This window comes from Pleurodeles waltl, chromosome 10 (assembly GCF_031143425.1).
Source record: "Pleurodeles waltl isolate 20211129_DDA chromosome 10, aPleWal1.hap1.20221129, whole genome shotgun sequence".
NCBI classification, from domain to species: domain Eukaryota; kingdom Metazoa; phylum Chordata; class Amphibia; order Caudata; family Salamandridae; genus Pleurodeles; species Pleurodeles waltl.
This window is the reverse complement of record NC_090449.1, coordinates 805,041,411-805,063,052: the sequence shown is the minus strand read 5'-3', so window position 1 is coordinate 805,063,052 and position 21,642 is coordinate 805,041,411. Positions and strand designations below refer to the sequence as shown.

General features: G+C 40.9%; 1 protein-coding gene across 1 annotated transcript in view; it reads left to right on the top strand.

Moving 5' to 3' along the window:
* Positions 1 to 21,642, top strand: part of DNAH11 (dynein axonemal heavy chain 11) — a 2,866,633-nt gene that overhangs the window by 525,868 nt on the left and 2,319,123 nt on the right. The window contains exon 8 of the mRNA XM_069211469.1: positions 7,656 to 7,823. Within this exon, the coding sequence (XP_069067570.1) occupies positions 7,656 to 7,823 (168 nt within the window). The remainder of the gene's footprint in view (positions 1 to 7,655; positions 7,824 to 21,642) is intronic.

Here is a 21,642-nt window from a genome sequence, read left to right as displayed (position 1 = left end):
AGATCCCTCCTGAAGTATGGAGCAGTATGTCCTTCCACAGCCTGCTGTCTGAGGAATTGACAGACAGTAAGATTGAGAGGGAGTTCAGGTTGCAGCTATCCAAACTTCAAATGGAGAAGTAGCTAGCGCTGGAAGAAAACAGACAGGCTACTTAGAAAGCCTGACTGAGGTGGAGCCCAAATACAGCCAAGCCTCAGAGTCCAACAGCAATGCCTCTGTGTCCTCTTGAGTTAGAGGGTTCACATCCCCACGGATCTGGTGCCTTAGTTTGTTGTAGATTATGTGATACATAAATGGTTTAATGAGGTTGCTCTGGAGGTGCACAGGGTTCCTGAAAAGGACTGGGGGGGCCAGTCTGAGAAATTACATTCCCATCGAAGGGAGGGATGCCCTATTAGCCCTACGGAAAAGGGAGAGGTGAGGTATACCCTCATAAAAGACACATTCACTGGAAAGTATGGCTTAGCCCAGCAAAGTATAGACAAAGATTTAGGGATAGCCAGAGGTTTCCCCAACAGTACTGGGTAGATTTTGTGGACCACTTTTGCAAGCCACTGGATGGTTGGGTGAAGTGCAGTGATGTCAGTGACTAAAAGGGGCTGTACAATTTGATTGCCAAGGAGCACATGTTCTGGAATTGTTTTACTGAGCTGTACCAATACTACTTGATAGTAAACCCTCAGACCCCAGGGAGCTTACTAAGGAGGCAGACCACTGGCTCATGACTAGGTTTCACAAGAAGGTATATGGGGGGGGGAGTGAAGTTCCAAAAAAAGGTGGTCAAGATTCCCACCAGAAGAAGGAGAGGAGATAAAAACAGCAAGTTGTTCTCTTAAGGGCTCAAAGGGGTTCTCAAGGTGAAGGGTCCCTGCCCCAATGTGACCAAAAGAAACTTGGGGTTGGGAGCAAGGGGATTGGTAAGTTTTCCCCAAGTGCTGGCACAGACCCCCACTGGTGTGCTAACCCAGCAGTCAGGGTACAGGTCGTGAGCCATCATCAGTGGGCATAAAGTGGAAGCTCTCAGAGACAAAGGAGCAAGCATGACTACTGTAAGGTGTCATTTGGTGTCCTTAGGGCAGGTGATACCCAATACACTCCACCAGGTTGTAGTAGCAGACAACTGAGTCACTATCCAGTGGCTCTAGTTCCCTTTGGGTGGGTGGGGGGGTCTCAGGTTCTTTTAATGCAGCTGTGAGCCCTTCCATAACTGTGGATTGTCTGTTACACAATAACCTAGAGCACACTGCCTGGAAGGAAGTGGAGCTAAGGTCACATTTGGAGTTGTTGGGGTTATCTGAGTGGGTCTGCATGACCACGTGATTCATAGCTGCCCAGAAGTGTATTCAAAGGATCCTGGAAAAATGGTCCAGGCAGCCGTCAAAGGGAAATGAAGGAGGCATGGAAGTTAGCCCCCAGTTCTCTCAGAAAGCAGGATGATAGGGCACTCGAGGCAGCTGTCCCAGAGCCTACCAGTGAGGACATTGTTGCCCTGGGACATCTGTCTGAGCTTGCTTGATAGTAAGTTGAGGGTGAGGACACCAGGGAGGAGTTCTGTAAGCCACACAGAGAGTGCTCAAACCTAAAAAGCATGAGGCAGAAAGCTGAAGCCCAGGCAGTTGTTGATTCCTCTGGAGATCACCTCATCTATTAAGAGTGACCTCCTTTATAGTGAACTGAATGCACCAGTCCATGGGGCAACACATGTGGGTGGTCCCCCAATGCTTCAGGGCCTTCCTACTGGGGTTGGCTAGTGATTGTGTCCTTGTAGGACATCTGGGGCAGAACAAGAACTTTGCCAGGCTTGTCTCACACTTTTATCAGCCCTAGATTAAGGCATCCTCAGACACTTTCTACAGGACAAGTCCCACCTGCCAGGCCAGTGGGAAAACAGGGAATAATTTTAAGGCTCCCCTAAAAAGGGTAACTGTCATCCCTTTTGAAATGGTGGGCATCAACATTTTTAGACCATTGGACATCAAAACAGCCTTAGGCAACAGATTCAACCTGGTTTTGCTGAGCCATACCACTAGGTAGCCAGTGGCCATCCCTCTGAGGACTGTGACCTCACCTGCAGTGGCTATGGTCTTCATGGGGATTTTCCAATGAGCTCATAAACATGTTGGGGACTGCCATGTTCTTGAATACTTTTAACCTCACTTCAGGGTACTAGCAGATAGCCCTAAATGAGGTAGCAAAACAGAGGTCAGCATTCTCTACCCAGAGGGCCACTTTCAGGTAAGCGTGATGCCCTTTGGATTGAAGAATTCCTCTGCCACCTTCCAAAGGTTTGTGAATAAGGTCTTAGCCGGGACGGAGGCTTCCAGTACTGCTTACTTAGATTATATTGCTGTCTACAGTAGTGGCTGGGAGGGTCACTTGTTTTACCTCCAGGAAGTACTTAAGGCTCTACAACAGACAGGCCTGACTCCTGAGGCCAGCAAGTGCCAGATAGTGCAGGGTTTTGTGGTGTCTTTGGGACACCTCATGGGCGGGGCAGGTTGCAGCTGCTCCAGGCCAACATGCCAAAATAGAGACTATCCTAGCCCGGGAACCCCCGAAAACCCAAACGGAAATAAGGACCTTCCTGGGCCTCACTGATACCTATAGTAGGTTTAAGGGATATTGCACCATTGTTGCCCTCTTTAATGAGCTGACCTCAAAGAATCAGCCCAAGAAGGGCATCTGTGTCAGAAAGCAATTGATTCCCTCAAACAGGATATGTGTACAGCAATTGTACTCAAGGTCTCTGACTTTTCTAAAAGGTTAATTGCTCAGACATCTATCTCAGAACATGTGATGAGGGCTGTGTTGGCACAGATAAATGGGGAGGGACTAGACCAACCTGTAGCCTTCACCAGTAGGAGCTACTTCCCAGGGAACAGAGGTAGGGTGCTATTGAAAGAGAAGCATTTAGTGTGGTTTGGGCATTGAAGAAGCTGAGACCATACTTGTTTGGGACTCACTTCCAGTTTCAGACAGACCACAAGCCCCTCAGATGGCCCATGCAGATGAGGGCTGAGAGTCCCAAACTGTTGATTTGGTCCACCTCCCTGCAGGGAATGGTCTTTATGGTGGAACACTATCCTGAGTCAGATTATTCCAATTCTGATGGTTTGTCCAAACAAAGAGAATTTCCAGTAGGTTGGGTAGATTTCTACACTCTCAGCTCGGGGGACACATTAAACCTGTCACCCTTAAGGTGGTCATCCCACAGAAATGTTGCCTTTTTCCACCTTAGTTTTGCTGAATTTGTTTTGTTGGCCTAAGGGCTCTGTGTACTTTACCATTGCTAACCACTACTAACATGCTTGTGCGTATTCCCTAAAACATGGTAAAATTGTTTTACATCTGATTGGCATATTTCATTTACTTAAAAGCCCTCGGTAAAGTGGTATACCATATACCATATACCCATAGATAGTATATTAAATGCTACTTGTGAGCATTCAGTACATATTGTGTCATGTGATATTCCTCGGGGCTTGCACACTGATAGAATGTTCCACCTCCAGGCACCACCAAATCTAAATGTTGTAGTAACACAGATTATTGGAGTGGTCTGGTGGGGGTAGGGGGCTGCGAAGAGGGAGATCTGTGAAGGGAAAGCATTACACACAAATAAAACCATAAGCATCTCACTTGCCACCTGGCAAATGCAATATCGTTGGTAGTATTTTGATTCTCGGTTTCTTAGATCAAACCCTGAGAAACTTAGGTGTCTTAGGTATTGAACTCGTTTCTTGCACAAGTGTGTTTTGTTGTTCATAAAATGACTGTAAACTTCTTCCAATTCTTCCAGACTGGAAGTATACTCTTTAAAGAAACAAAACTATAAAATGTGCAGGAGCAGGCATGGATTCGCGTACGAGTCGAGCTGTTTAAATGCACACTGAATACTTCAACAGAGTACTTTCATCACAGACACCAAATGCACTTTAAGTTCCTCAGGTGTGCGCTTCTACAATAACATCAAATGTGCACTGAGTTTCCCTGTCGTGCTCTTCCACAATAATCTCAAATGTGCACTGAATTCCTATGTGGTGCGCTTTCACAATAAAATCAAATGCACACAGAATTTCTCTGTCATGCGGATCCCGTACGAACACCAAATGCACAATGAATTCCTCAGTCGTGCACTTTCACAATCATTTCTAATTTGCACAGAATTTCTCTGTCAAGTGCATCCACTACGATCACCAAATGGCCACTGAATTCCCAAGTCATGCGCTTTCACAATAACATCAAATGTGCACAAAATTTCTCTATGGTGCGGTTCCAGTACGAACACCAAATGAGCACTGAATTCCTAATTTGTGCACTTAGATCTTAATACCAGGATATAAAAATATCCGGAATCCTCGTGACAACACTCTTACCGCGCAGAACACGGCCTACTCTGAATGACGTGTCCGATCCAGAGCACGCCAAGGGAATCTAAGAAGAACTGCTACGCAGCTGCAGAACAGCTGAAATGTCGAGATAACTGCTCCGAAGACAGCTGCTGAGGAACGGCTGGGCTGGAGCAGAGGAATAGTGAGCAAGAAATGGGTGGGGTCCCTTTTATACATGGGCCCCGCCCAAGATGGCCTCCACTGTAACACTGGGGAATTCAGAGTCCGTTTCCAACGACACATCACATGTGCTCAAAATTACCATATTAACAACATTGCAATATCTGTATGTGAATGATACAACAGCATCAATAGTGGAAAGTGAAATTACAGTTATGACATTTGCAATGTTGTAATATAAATATTACAATAGCATCAGCAGTGTAATGTTGAAGTATAGTTATGACCAAAATGTTCAGACTGAGTTTATTGTGATAGAGGATGCACGTGGGCACCGTAACCAATATTTGGTGACCATGAGACTGTGGTGCATTTTGCCAAAGCGTTTGCGAGAACAAACTTGTGCATTGAATTAACTACACGTCCTAGAGACGCTATTTGCCATCATGACAGTTTGTGCCACCCACTTAAGAAGCCGATTCAAACATGTCTCAGTCCTGCTATTACAACCTATATGAAGTTTTAAACTGTCAATTCCGCATGGCAAAATAGTCCCCTTGCCAAGGCTAAAACTACCTTTTTACTACACATAAGTCACCCGTAAGGGTGGCCCTTGAAACCCAATAGGGAAGGGTGCATTGTAATTAAAAAGGTGGACATGTACTCTTACGTTTTACATGTTCTGTTAGTGGAAAATATCACCTTCGTTTTTTACTACTGTCAGGCTTACATCTCCCATAGGATAACGTTGGATTACCTTATGAAATTTAATAAGTGAAAACTTTTGATTAAAATGGGCTCATGTTTGTGTCTCGGAAATTGTAATTTAAAAACCTCTTTAATGGTAAAGTTGGATTCTTCCTCATCTTCAACCAGCCACTCACCAATGACGACACTGCCTCCTCGAACACCACCACCTGCCTTGCCCTGTTGAAATTCTCAGACATTTTTCTTCAGAATTTTGTCTAATTAAGAAGGTAAATGGAGATCAGGCCCAATCCACTTGATGCATTCGCTACTTGCTCCTTCGCAGTTGGCCATAACTTTCGACTTTGTCCCAGTCTCACGCAACTAGATTGACACTTTGATCTTTTAGGAGCTAGTTTTCATTTTATACTTTAAAAATACATAATTTGGGTTCTGTTGATTTCAGGAAACAGGAAAAAAAACTGTTTACAACTTTTTTAGTTAAAATAAAGTGTATTATCCAAATGAAAAACAAATAATTAAATGAAGCAAACATTTTTTATCCTTAAAACATCCACCCATAAGATTGTGAATTGCGTCTTGCAGCAATTAAGTAGTATTACTGGAGTGTTACTTTACGTACTACAAAATATAGTTTGTAATTTTTTTAAGTTTATAGCACTGCAACAGAAATGAGTGCTAAGAACTTTGAGTAATTTGGATTCACATGAGTCAACAACCAAATAAAAGTACTGCCATGTATTTTTCTCCTCATCAATGTACCAGCTACCTCAAGATTATGATGGGTTCCAACACTTTCACTTTTACTCGGCCTCATGTTCTCTGAAGACGTAGAGCATCTGAAATCTCCCCTACCTTTGCCAGAATTAATGAACTAAGCAGTTAACATTGGGAGATTTCTTGGGAGATGACTACATGGGTAGCTGCAGGTGTATAGGTAGTCGGAGACAGGTACTCCCAGGGTACACTAAAACCTATCCGAGATTTGATAGAAGAGATTTGTCCAGTATGGGTCGGGGAAGAGTACAATGGAAATATTATGGATTATGATGAAAACTTTTTTTTTTCCAGACAGTCACTTCCTTTTGCCCCCGGTGTTCGAATACCAATACAGACTTTTATTTTATGGAATACTAGGGTCTAGACCTGAAGGGTTTTCGGGTGGAGGCCACAGATCAGCTGATATTTATACAGAAAGAAAGTGATTAATTGGCCCTACCAGATGCTTAATTTGCTTGTTCCGGCTTACGAAATTTAAAAGGGAGGGCACTAGATTTCTTGACCTTGTCCTTGTATCGACTAAAATGACAGTTGCCAAGTTCTGGAGGTCGGCAGCTGCTCTCACCTGTGAGATCAAAAGTAGGTCGGAGGAAGACAGAGGCTGAAATTATGCCATTACACAGGGAACAGTGCTGAGGTATAAGAAAAATTTATAATATTTTGTGGGGCGGAGTATTGCTCTATTTTTTGTCACACCAGAATAACAATACTACACCCAAATATTAGGTTAACTTTAACCATTTCAGCAGCCAAAAAATGACAACAGAACTTTTGAATTTGTCGATCAGCATATAATGCGTACATGGAGTTTAACTAACGATAAGCTGTAAGATGACAGCTTCTTCCAAACAATACATTCATATAAAATACAACGCACAAAATATATCTTTGTTGTAGGAACTAGATATCCACTACATAACATCTACAATGTATTACTGATTGTGACTTCGATGAAGAAGCTGTAAATATTTACATGGCAATACGGCTGTTTGAAATTAGAAAATTTCTGTTGGTGTTGTTTAAGAATACAAAATAACTTTTTTGATGTTCAACCTCATATATTCTATTCTGAGAATAGATTAATTATAGTTTTCTCCCTCACAAAAGAAACGCTTTTGTAAATTCGATATTATCCCAAGCTATGTTTGTAATCCAACATAACCAAACAAAAAAGGGTTTCGTGCAAATAATCCTTTTTTTACTGAAAATGTATGCCTCTTTTACAAAATACCGATTGTTGCTTTAATCATAAATTGCGAACTTGCACACAGGCAATAAAACCACCAGGGGTGGGACTCCCAACAGGAAAAAAGGAAGAACCGGACTTCTAAAGAAAGCACACTAAATCAAAGCATCAAAGACAACCTGAAAATATTACACAGGAAACACAGTTAAGGTGTATTCAGTACTTGGTAATATACAATGTGCTTCTTGAGAAACTGTTTTAGTGGGGCGCACGAAACCTTCAGACGATCTGGGTGAGGTGGGAGCCTCTATCATTCAGTAATGCAAAATAAGAGACAATTTGTCATGCTATGTATCGTGTGTGTAGTTGTTTTTTAAAAGTATACTATATCTTGTATGCTTGTGTTCTTTGAGTAGTGTATTACGGGTAAGAATGATTTCAGAGTTTCTTGCCATTTGTCAATGATTTAGGACATATTTGTGACTATCCTGGAATTTCAAAAGCTGGAAAAACTGCATTTCGGAGGAAATAAGGGCAATTTATTGAACCAGGAAGTAAACCGCCTGAACGAAGAGTTCAGTGAAAGCTGTAAAGTGTTTAATGAGAGCGAATATGACCCTTCGGACTACAACAACGAGGTAATGTAGCATTTATGCAACCATATTACAACTAGTTCCTACAGTCCTGTTGTGTCAGATAAATTACACCGCATTCTAAATGTCTCTATTTATTATAACCTAATCAATGTAAAACTACACTCTGCTTTATGAGCGAAGTCGGTATATTCCATTTATATTAATACAAGTGCATTATTCATGTCGCATTTTTGTTTAAATAGAAAATCTCTGAATAAATTAAAAATGATGATAAATTAAAAACTGATTTAAATTTTGGTTGACAGGTTACTCCCTCACAACGGTAACAGATATCCATTAAATCCCATAGAAAATAATGGGATTTACATTTTGGCAGATGGGATATCTGTCACCGTTGTGATGGAGTAACTCACCCACTGAAATCTAAATCCGGCCCTATATCTTTTAAATAGAGATGAGCATTCTTGGAGGATCTGTTTGCTCCACATTTTTCAAATTCACTGCCTCACACCTCAGTCCTGCTCCTCACCAGTTGAACTGTTAATATTTTAAAAACGAATTTAAATATTTACAAAAATATCATATATAGTTATATGTTTTGGGTTTTTACTACGTTTTATACATTGGGATTGATGGGATTGTAAGGGGGTTGTACAGGTACTCCAATGTATTGACCATGACATAATGACTCCCAGTGTAACTGCATGTGAAGTAACATATGACTTTAGAGAAATTAACTTTATTTAATGTTGTATTTAATGCTCATGGGACATTCGTATTATTTAAAAAGTTAAGTGATTGGATTCCATTAGGGCATGATTCTTTTGACCCTTATCTGGTATCTTTTTGCAATAATAGTAGTTATATTACCAATTATGATGCTGATTATTATTCATTGTGATAGAATAACTATACTACTTTTCTGTTTTAAGCATGTTTTTTGATTGTTCTTCTTAACAATACTTTGTTCCTTTAATTTGAATGTTGTCACTCATGGCAGATATTATGAGTGGGATTGGGTTAATATTGACAGCGCTTTAGTAAGAAGTTGCTATTTAAATTGAACCTGCAATTCTCTGGCTGTGGAGATGACCTTATTTGATTGTCCTACTGCTTGAGGATTTACTGCAAAAACTGTCAACATGAGAAACCTCTTGGACATTTTCCTTTTTTTTCTTTTGTTGATTTGGTGGTGGCACTGAACTAACACAAGTTTTCCTACGTCTGAAATTTATCATCCAGGTGCGCTACCTACAGTGCTATCCACAGGTGAAGCTAAAACCCTAGCCGCTGTGTGTCTAACACATTGCAGTTAAACCTCACAAGGCAAACAGAGTATATTAAAGCACTAGAGTACTCTTTTAAAATTGGTATGCAGGATCTAGACCTCTTCTACAACTTCACCCATATGACACGTCAGTGCCATATACTACTTACCTTAAGCTTTCACTCTAAAGCCAGAAAACAATGTCACTAATACTTGAACCAAAATCAATTAATCACCTACTATAATTGATGTTGGTTATAGCATTGTATCAATATAACAACGCAGCACAGAACAGAGTTACTCGATCTAAATGACATCTCACTCCACTTTCCTGCCAATGAAGCACATAGTTGTTAGCATAAAACAACACTTCAGTCTATCCACTGACCAATGCAGCCAAGCAAAATATCTCCAGATCTTTGCTCCATTCACTATTCACTACCTCTTGTGGAGGTTACAGAGGACCTGCTCCACCAAATACCATATTGCTACATGTCCTTTCTAATTTTGAATACATTAATTCCCGAGTCATATAACAAGCGACATTTAACATTGTCTTGCTGCGCAACAAAAAGTTGACAAAACAGGTTTATAGAAGCCATAGATATGCAGCAGTAAAATGGTGATTTGAACTAAAGGTGTAACTGTATTCTCGAGCACATAATGACACACTGAATATTACATTCGAACCCTAGTACTGAAGTAACCAATGTAGTAATGCAAACCCAGCTTTGGACTGGTCATTCACATATCTTTTTCCAAATCAGGATGTTAAATATTCTCATTAATCTCATTATCCCTAAAGCAAGTCTCAACCGGCTGCAATACCATTCTGCAAAGTAGAAAAAAAAACAGAGGTGCATACAATCGAAAGAAAAGGGAATTCTTTTCTGGAAACTTTCAGCATCAGTGCCCTTTACTCTTGACGGAACCCAGTGTCTTGCCATGCCAAAAAGGGACACATTCTAAGCTGAAAGTGTGAAGCGGCAATTTGAATGGGAGCACACAAATCTGTATCACCAGACGTGTAATTGCAATATTGATGTTAATGTAATGCAGTGAACAGCACGCATGGGCATAGACTAAAACCATACAGAAGACAACTATTGCTTACCACTCCAACTGAACCAATGAAGCTATCAACTGACCATGCTCAGAAAATATTTTCACTTTTATCCTAAGTGAGTAAGCCTCAAAGCACCACCCAAACTTGCTGCAAAGTTCCAGGTGACATATGTAAAAGTAATTGACCAACTAGTAAAGAACTGAAGCGCCAAAGTGAACATGCCCAGACTGTGCCATATTCTCCAGATTCTCCCCACAATCTTATCAGACGTAACTTGATTGATCCTTAACAAGGCTAACGAGCAAAGTCTTCATTTATCAGGTGAGTCTTGCATCAGTGAATGTCCCTTCCTGTCACCCCTCAAACACGGAGCTCTTGAATTACCTCTTATGCAAGCACAATTATCATTTGCCTGAAGAAATGGATTTAGATCACATATATTAGGGCTCGTTCCATAAATGGCACAAATTTTGCACCAGCCCACTCGCCTACAAAAAGGTTGCAGTAGTAAAGCATATGAAAAGACACACTTTTCTCCCTAGACTACGCCCACTATGCATCCCTGATCTTCCTTCGGCGGACAGTACAGTCCTTGCTTTGCAGAGCAGCAGCATTGCTGTTCCTTGGCTTCTCAACAGACTATAAAAGATGCCTTACACAATGACATACTGCTGTGAGAATACATGGGAGTCATGAACACAGCCACAAAATTGACCTACCAATAATTTAAAATCACGCCTAGTAAATTTCAATTGGAACAGGTACATTCTTCTTGAACATACTGTCTTGTGGCATACCATATGGCTTGTTATATTCATTCATTGCCACTGGTAATTCATTAATACTATATACATAAGCTGATCTATTCTGACAATCCCCAAATCAATTTTTACTTAGAAAACGAAACTGGGAGGCAGGGAACGTCTCAAAATCTGTGTATTATGGCCATTGCTGAATTTAGACGGATTACGCTCCTGCAGCCCCCGTGTTGAGGGGAGGAGAGTCCCGAGCTCCAGTGGCCCCCTCAGCACACTACCTTAGCCTGAGAGCTCCTGAGTGAGTCCTGAGGGCGGAACCTGCATGCATTCTGCAGGGGGGCCCCTCAAGTTTCGTTATGCCACTGAATAGGATTCCTAATTTTCACTATCCAAAGTTCTAGAACAGTATGAACCAAAATTCGCAATCCTCCCAGTTACATATGTGAGGAACATATATAGTGAATTGAACAATCTTGTCTTACTGACCAGATCACGTAAAGTTAGTGCATTTTTTCAATAAAACATTGAGAAGTAGGATTGGATCAAATAAGGTTGCATTTTGCTAGAAATAAAACCAATTTTTTTAAAACTATGCTTTGTTTTTTCTGCTCCATATATGAAGTTTCAAAAATAAGGCTGTATGGCTTTTTCCTATAAATATCTCTAGATTTGTTATTGGAAGCTACTAGACTTGGTCAAGGATAACTTGCAAACCAAATGCAACAAACGTTCAAGAGACCTGACTACACCAATAGCATTGGTGAACCTGAAAACGTCTCTCAACTGTTTAATAGGAGCCTTGGGACCAGCAAACCTACCTAGATTTAGCTTGCACCTTTCCTCCCCGAAGAGGAATTCATAATCACCACTCGAGCCCTTCTCTTCTCTCAGCTGGAGGGTGTCAATGCCCCATTCATTGGTGTTCCTGATGCCTCCTCAGCCGAAATCAAAAGCTTGTTCCGTGCCTCCGCACGTCTCGTCAAATGAAGAAATACACCCGTAGCTCTCTGCTCCTGGGCTACCAAGTTACCTCTCCAAGAACTCATCTTCCCAAAACTTGTAACTGCCATCAGCAGTGATACCAAATTTTAATTCCAGCCCATTATCTGTTTGTTTTTTCTCTCATTTTTCATTAATCAAAAGTAAGTCTAACAAGGCACTCAGAGAACTGTACGATAACACAGCAATATAAATGAAATAAAGAAAAAATAACCCGTTGTTATTTTGCTAGATTAAGTTCTTCCTTATGTGTCGTGTCATTTTCACCCTTCTAAATTTCCCCTTTACTCACCTGTTATCCAGTGTTTTTATTTTTTTTATTTTTTTTTACGATTGATAATTATGTCAACAGTTAAGGACGTTTGCCAGCCGTGATGTGTTATGTGCGCCTAATATAACATGCTTAATGTTTCATGTCTTTCATTGTTGAATGTAATATTTTGAAAATATTTGAAAACATTTAACTTTCCAGGCCAGGGCAAAAAGTTTTTCACGAATTCATAATCTGTTGCTATGTCCCTGCAAAGAGATTGGCTGACATAGAGAGGACACTTTACGGTTATGGTATTGCATGCACTTTGTGTTAATGTACTTAACAATAATTATTACGGGGCAATCACATGTCCTTGAGGTGTTTTGGTGGGATGTACACATAAGCTATTATCATATACATGCGAGAGAAACGCTCGATTTGTTTTTCCGCTGAAGAACTCATGGGGCTTCCTCTAGAAGGTTAAGTGGGCAACTGTTTTTGGAATTCGAATAATTAGAATAATTTTCCAATACTCATTGTCTTTCTACAGAGGAGGAACACTTGGTAGTATATTATTCCTGAATAACAGCATGAGTTATATTCCTTGACATATAAGTGGTTTATAGTTCAAGGTATATTAATCATGCTGTCTCAATTCACAAGTGTACTTTTGCCATGTATGGCTTTCTATGTTCTAAGCTCTCAAACTCATAAACCTAATCACACAGCGACGCTTAACAAATAGAAAAACATATATTATCGACCAATCCACGAAAAGAAATACAAAATAGTGTTGCAAAAGTATTGATGTAAATGGGGGGTTATGTTCTCAATCTAAGGGGAATATCCGGTTTGGTGAGTTTATTTTGAAGGCAGGTATTTGATACCCTTGAAACTTATTTGTTTGAAAAATATGGAGATCACTTTGGTAACTGTTAGGTTTCCGTTACACAAAACATATTAATAAAAATGTATATATTTAAAACTACATAAAAAGTCATTATCTAGTAAATCTGAATGTCCAGTACACAGGGTAGCTTTCTGATTTTACTGGAGTGATGATAAATAATTTATTTGACTAGCCCACGCGAAAAAACAGAGATAATGGTGGTGATATCTGACATTGAAGAATGGGCTGAAGTACCAATAACTAATGAAATTAAAACGGGGCCTGGCAGCAAGGTTTGCAACCCTGCATTTCACGCTTAAAGCAATCTATCATCGAAGAGTAACTTTGACAGCTAGCTGTACATCGCCCACAGTTAAAGCCTGCGGTCCATGGTGACTTTCCGTCCCATTCCTCTGGATCAGCCACAACAGTCAATGAATGTACTTACCCTCTTCACAGAATTAAGCAATATCTGCTTTTAAAGCAGCAGCTAAGAGCAAACCCGCTGCAGGCAGCAAGGAACGGCTGAAGTGTTAGTGGCTGCTCCCGACAGAGGCTTTCGATTTTGTATGTGCATAGGAATGAATGAAAGGAGTCCACAATATTTAAATATTACACATACCAATACTTGATGGGTTTTCTATACTGATGGATTTTCTTCACTGTAGCCAGTTGGTTGGTATACTTTCCTTTCACGGAATTCAGTGGCTTTTATCATCACAAGTTCCTTCTCCAGTCTTATTTGCTTGTATCCCCAGCTCATTATTATAAACAAAAACATGTTCAAGTTGTTTTTAATTTGTAGCATGTTTAATGCCTGCGGGCTGGATCACAAACTTTTTTGACTGGTGCCCTATTATAAGAACAGGATTCTGGAGTTTGTAATGTGTAACGAGAACGTTTGTGCACATTTGATTTGTGGCATATTCTCGTGGTGGTTAGACTGGTAAATGGTTGCTTGTCACAGGAACTAGTGCCCTGGTCTGCTACAAATATAGCATTATCGATTGACATATCTAAAGTAAACAACAAAATATAACACAATACCACACATAAAGCAACATAACAGAATTAAAACAACATGGTTTGTCAAAAAGAAACAGTCGAAAGAGAGCACAACACAGCCGTATTACAACACAACAAAATCAAATTGCTGTAATGCAGCATGAAAACATAGCAGGATAAAAAAAAGACCACGTTACCACGACAACATTCCACATAGCAATCGTGAAAAACTTTCATATCTTATTTTACCATCTCAGGAATGCAGTTTTCATAACAGATGTTAAATGAAGTTTGAAGAAAGCCCTTCTTTAACTTGCCACCGAGAACATGAAGTGCCAGGCAAAAATGTTTTGTAATCTGGCCCAAGTCTTAAGTTATCAGTTGCAGCTCTCACTGTATGTGATGGACCCTAGTGTCTTCTCGCCTGGTCTAAAAATCTTGAAGAGCGGATATGTAAAATTTGTCCGTGAAAGTAATTTTGTTGTCCGTACAATTACAAGAGTTGAACATATCTTAATTGGATGAATGCTGTCCTTGACACAGATGTAAAGTTGATTATCTTTCCCCAGCCCTCGGGGTGTCCTATGGTGCATGTGCGTTTGCGTGTTTATCCTGTGTTCACGTATGTTGCTGTGCTTTTTGTGAGAATGCACACACATTTCTGAAATGCACCCTGAATCATGACCAGTACTTTTATTTGGTAGAAAAGGATAATGAAAGAGGGAGCATTGCTAAAGTGGGTGTGGTCTAAGGACTCTCCATAGGAAGCAAGGCCTAATATTTGTGGAATAGCATCACAGGCTTGACAAACCCATAAATATAGTTTTCCTATAAGAGGAAATTGGTGAAATCCACAAACAACAAAATGTTTAATGGCTGGTGGTGCTATAGTCTAACCACAGGCCTAAAAGGCCCTACCGAAGAGTCACCAATTGATGCCATTCTAGAGGAACACATCTTTTCCAGTTCTGTTCTGTCATTTACCAAATCAGTGTTTTTTGGGAATTATAATTGTATTTCAGTTCAAATGAGAATAGACACCACATGAAAAAAATGAATAGTTTAGGCAAGAGCCACAGACTGCAAACGTTTGTTGCCAGTACACATTTCATTCGGTAGCGGTATCCAACCCATGGCCCTAAGCTTTGTCTCAACCTTTTAATAACATTTACAATGCTGCACAAAAACCGCATGAGAACAGTGTTCACTGGCTGTGTAAAAGTCTTATGATTGAAATGCAATTGTTAGCTCATAGTGCCTTGATTTTAAAATATGTAGAAGAGCACAGCCTCCAATATAAAGTATGTTTTTCGTTTAATTCCTACTATTCCATAGGGGCTGTAGCTGTCTATGCTTAAAGTGCAGCGTTTGATTTTACTCTGGTAGTGTAGGGGTTTTTGTCCGTCTGGGCAGAAGGAACGTTTAATGCCCCTCTACACCCTTGGGGCTCACCATAGCACCATCTAACTGCGTAACACTGTGATTAGAAAAATAACTTGTATCTCAAACTGGGGAGCTTGGCACCATAGACTGGAAACACTGTAGCCAACAGCAGGGTGTGAGGCTGTGACACTAGTCAGTGAGTGGCCAGCATTTACTGTTACTCTGGCACTTGACAATGAATATTTGAGTGTTGGGCTACTTCAGTAGTGCCTGCTTAAAAGACCACCCGCCCACCCACTACTCATCAGAAATACATAACGTAGTTGTGACTACTGTACCGATATTGGCTGTGTGCCACCCTTTGAGGAGGGGCTCGTGTCCTGGTGCTTGAGCAATGCAAGCTCTCAAAAGAGCTCACGGTGAAGGAAAGTTATCTCTGGAGAAGTTTTGTAAACCTGTCCACTTGTGAAATGTACAGACATTTTTCTACCACCTCCAGTGGTGAGACCCATGAGGACCCAGCCAAATTAGGTAGTGACTGACACATACATTCTCTTTTCATCTACCAATTACATTTGCTACTCTTTCAGCTTATTTTTTCACACGTTCTCCTACCCAGAAACAACTAAACTGTAATGCGTTTCAACCACGAGAGCAAAAAGAATAGAAACGCAACCCAGGATGACCTGGACTTCTTCCCCCTCACTAGTGCCTCCCCCTTTGTCTGGCCATCAACCAGCTTCCTGCTAAGTCTACACTGCAATGTCGAGCACATCCCTCTCCGGCGTTAACCCTCCAGCCCTCTCAACTGTGTGAACAATTCAGGTACTTGTTTTGCTCTACCACGACCTCATGCATTCTTTCTCTTTCTCGGAGTAGGCATAGGGAACTTTGAGTCCCACAAGGATATTTATCTGGGGTGGAGGGGCTTGGTGAAAGGTGTGAGATCTTGCAAAGCTACGGAACAGATACACTTTATAGGCTTAGTTTTGTAAATGACAAACATCTAAACAAAGCAGCAGTCCTCCCTTCAGTCCTCAAAGGTCAGCATAATAAGTTGCTGCAGAAGCCATGGTGGTGTTACTGTTTCTAGATTTTTTTTGTTTCCAGCACTTATAAGTTTAATTGCTTTTTGTACACTTAACGTACTTAATGAGGCTGAAGCCCATTAAACTCCTTGTCTTATTCGGTCTCCCTAGCCTCAGTCAGGCTCACGAACAGTTTTTTGGAAAACTACTTCAGATCCAGCTTTTAGAATGAACTCTTAATGCACCTCACACGCCGACATTCAGTATTATGAATTGCACCTATGTTATGTATAAACCAATCTCGTGAATATGCAAATTAAATGTTATGAATAGCTGAACTTGCCAAGACTCGAGCAAAAAACACTGCAGTTAACAAATTGTGGTGAATGTTTTTCTCTGTGAAGCAGAAGATAGATTTGTGTCATTCTGGCATTTTCGCCTCAACAAGGAGATCATACATCAAAAGATTTCGGGCCCTAACTTGTCCTCCATTAACTTAACTGCAATGAAACTTGATTTTTTTGCATGTGCAATTTTTGTAAATGGCACTGTTTCTCCCGCGTGGGCAGGAATTACAAAACTAATGTGGGTTTCTAAAGAGTTAATTAAAATGCAGGCTAGGCCGCTTCTGGCAAAGTGCAAATTACAGGTTGTTTGCACAACCTATTATTTCCTTTGCCTTCGAGGAAATTATCTAATCCTCTTGACATAGATCCCGGTTTGGTGCGTTTTTTGCAGAACGAAGATCCTGTACTTCTGCTAATGTATGTTGCTTGTTTAACTGTCTTTATTTGTTTCAAATTGACGTACAATTTACATTTTTTAAAGCTTTTTTTCAAGCTGTGATGCTTTTTTCAGTATTTCACAGAAATCCCAAGGACCCTGCATCAAATAAGGGATCCTCCATGTTTGGAAGCCTTTCAGGAATGCTTCTTTTGAAAATCAGTGTTGTTCCCAGGTGATTTTTGGGTGTGTGACCTCATTGATAGGTTTTCATAATACAAGATTTGCGGGATCTTACTTACAAATTTGAGATGTGGCATGCACACTCTTATTCAATGAATCCTTTCCACGACATTTAAAACGTTTGTATTTCAGTGACAATGATAAAAATACCAGTCCATAGATGTCTTGTACTACATCTTTTGTGCAATATGGGATATGTAGGCAGAAGTTTCAGAAACCAGGTGCCTGTCATACTACAAAGCCTGAATCCACCTCTGCTGGGGCTCTATGCCATAGGCGAACAATGCCAATTGGTCTTCTACAACCCCAGCCCTCCATCATCTGTGGGCTGGAATTGCCAACATATGTACAGGGAAGGTGTTGAAGATTAACACAGAGGGTATTTGGAAAAAAGAAGGCACATGTTGCCTTGTTGCTGGCCTGCGTATTCCGAAGAATGCTAGCAGCATCCCAGAATTTCCAACGTATGCACCATCTTCCTTCCATGCATGCAAATATTGACATTCTATTTAAATAATTACAATGGTTGAGACGAAGAATCAGGACTACTAGCCAATCAAGAAAATCTTTAAAATACAAGATTAAAAATAGAAACCACGAGGTTTTCTCAAACTTAAGAGCATTACAGAAGGCAAAAAGTGGCTAGTTAATCAATTAAGGATTAGATCAAATAAAATAGTCAGCCATAATCTATGAGAGGACTATGTTAACGTCAATTCTGACGCAAGCAAACAGCCAAAACCATATTAAGAAACTACTGTAGCATCTGCTCAGATGCAATATTCCCACAAAGTTTGACACATATTCTAAAAACATTCTTTATGTGGTTTTAGACAGAAAAGCTACATACATTAAAGGGTGAGATACGATTAGAGGTGAGCAGAACTAATGGAATTTCACACTGTGGAATTCCACAAAGTTACAAAAAAAGCTTGTTGAGATTCCACAGAGTTCCACAAACTGGTGGAAAATGCACGCTGTGCTGCGATTTAGTGCCTGTAGCGCATTCTGCGCTGGAAACTCAACTACATGCTGCAGTGCTCACACGTGTGGCCATTTTATTTTGTGTGCTCCTACCTGCCTTTCTCTCTGCTCTTATTCAATCCCGCTCCAATCCAACCCAATCCACCCCATCTGGTCACCCAATGCCCAACCCCACCTTTTCCTTATACCTGTCTCACTTTCCCTACGTGTATTTACCTTTCTGTGTGTGATTTTGTGACTTTTTTTTGTACATAGTACCTTGTTTTCCTTTTCCTGGTCTGTACTCCCTCTCTTTCCTCCTGTTTCTTTCCTTCTTGTTCCTAGTCCAACTCCCCTCCCCACCCCCCCATTGGCAGAGGCATGCATTACCAGCCTCACCCTCTGTGAGCAACGCAGGGGTCCATCTTTTGAGAGGCAGATGTGGGCGCATTCATTTTCTGTGTTAAGAGCCATCTCCCTCAGATGCTGGCAATGGGCAGCAGGCCCGGGAAGGGTTACACCCTTTGGGAGCATCAGGAGGTCTGGGGGAGAGTGCGGTGGTGGGCACGGCAACACAGGCATTCAGTGCACCCAGGAGCAGCAGCTGACGCATCACTGGGCCGACATCCTTCACAGGAAACAGGACTTGCTAGGTTTCGAGGTTACAGAGATGGTGAGTCATATTTTTGTTTTCTAAAAACCCAATCTTTTTCCAATTGGTAGGAGTACTATAAGAGAAAACATTGTGCATTTTTGGTCTGTGTTTATGTAAAAACTCCAGCATGATCACAGATAAGTTAATAATATATATGTGTATATTTGTATACATGTATATCTGTGTGTATATGTATTTTGTATATTTTGTAATATAAAAATAAATATTTCATGCTCTTAATGTTTGCATATTCATTATTCACAATGTGGGTAAGTATATTTATATATGTCAATGTATTCATTTGTTATAAAATGTAAGCTACATGTGTGTATTAAATTAATTATGTGTGTTTGTGTGTGCATACACACATACATATAGATAGAAAATCTATATATATCTTTGCAGCAATGATTGTGGGCAGTGGTCACATCTGCACTCGGCCTCTGGTGCAAAAAGTAACAGTAAAACAGTAAAAGAAAATATGCATTTCCAACTTTCTGGTTAGATATTACCAACAGAGGCATAACAGTATGTTTTAAGGGATATGATGCAACATCAACCATGCCTTTTAAGTGTGCCCTAAGTGCAAGGTGAACACATTATGGTCATGAGAAATATACAGCATAAGTGAAGCATGTGAAAAAGAAGTGGCACAGCATGTTGGAAATACTTTACAAAAATGGTATGCATGAGTTATTTAATTTAAATATAGTAACAATACTAAAACATGTCACAAATTAAAGCCCCAAATTAAGCTGGTACATGTCGACGGCATTTCGACCTTCATGACCAGAGATCAACATTAGGACAGAAGTGACACACAAGGTAAGGTTATAGCCTAAGGGTAAAGGTGGACATGAAGGACTTAACCCTTAATAATAAAACCAATTAAACCAATGTCTGATAGTATAGTGGGACGTGTATTTAGTACCTGCAATAGATCCAGGGTACCTAAAGAAACAGAAAGAGAAGAAGGGCTACTATTAGCCACTACTCACTGTTCGAAATGGGGTCTCTGTACTCAGTTTGCACTCTGTCTAAGCAGGGACCCTCACTCTAGTCAGGGCAAGTGAGATACACATTTAAGATAACCCCTGCTCTCAGCCCCTTGGTATCTTGGCACAAGCAGTCATGCTTATCCCAAAGGCAATGTGTAAAGTATTTGTACCAACACATAGTAATACAGTGAAAACACTACAAAATGGACACCACACCAGATTAGAAAAATAGCCAATATTTATCTGAATCAAACAAGATCAAAATGACAGAAATCCAACATATCCAAGTAAAGCTATGATTTTTCAAAATAATATAATCTTACTCCATAGAAAACAATGGAAATGTTGTAGTTACCCAAAGTACCTGGTTTGCGTCAAAAATAAAGCCACACGGGCGAACATGCGTCAGAAAAGTCAGCGATGCATCGATTCCTTACTCGCAGGTGAGGCTGTGTGTCATTTCTTCTCTGGTTGGGTAGGTGGTGTGGCATTTTTCTCTCCAGAAAGAGAGCGATGCGTTGATTTCAGGACAAAGCAAATTGGATCCGCGCGGGTTCATGTTGATATTGACGCCTAGCGATGATGAGTGAGAAATCCGGCTGCACTGTGATGGAAAACGGCACTGCATGGGGTTTGTGTCATTTTTAGCAGCCTCAAGCAGGTGTTGTGCTGCTTCTCCAGGCGGGATGCAGGTGATGCATCAATTTCCCAGTTGCAATGCAGGTGGTGCATTGATTTCAGCCATGAGGCACATCATTTTTACAGCCCCGTTGCAAGTGGTGCGTAAACATTTTCCCTGCATGGCTTTCTGTGCGTGGATTCCATTCCTTGTTCTACTGGCTTCACCTTTCAACTCCCCTTTCTGCCCTTGAAAAAGGCAAACTTCAGAAGAAAGTCTGTTTTTCACAAGATCCTGCCTTGCCCTGGCCTGGCCCCAGACACACACCAGGGGGTTAGAGACTGCATTGTGTGAGGGCAAGCACATCCCATTCAGGTGTAATTGTCAGCTCCTTCCTCTACTATAGCCCATATGACCCATCAGGATTGCAGGCTACACCCCAGCTCCCTTTGTGTCACTGTCTAGTGGAGATGCACAAACAGCCCAACTGACAGTCTGACCCAGACAGGGAATACACAAGCAGGCAGAGTCACAGAATGGTCTAACCAAGAAAGTGCCCACTTTCCAAAAGTGACATTTTGAAATTGACAATCTAAAAACCAACTTCACCAAAAGATGTATTTTTAAATTGTGAGCTCAGAGACCCCAAACACCATATCTCTATCTGCTACCAAAGGGAAACTGTTCTTAAGTTATTTAAAGGCAGGCTCCATGTTAACCTATGACAGAGATAGGCCTTTAAACAGTGAAAACCGAATTTGGCAGTATTTCACTGTTTGGACATGTAAAACGCATCAGTACATTTCCCACCTTTAACATACACTGAACCCTGCCCATGGGGCTACCTAGGGCCTACCTTAGGGGTGCCTTACATGTATAAATTGGGAATGTTTGGGCCTGGCAAGTGGGTACCCTTCCCAGGTCGAATTGGCAGTTTTAAAACTGCACACACAGTCACTGCAGTGGCAGGTCTGAGCCATGCTTACAGGGCTACTCATGTGGGTGGCACAAC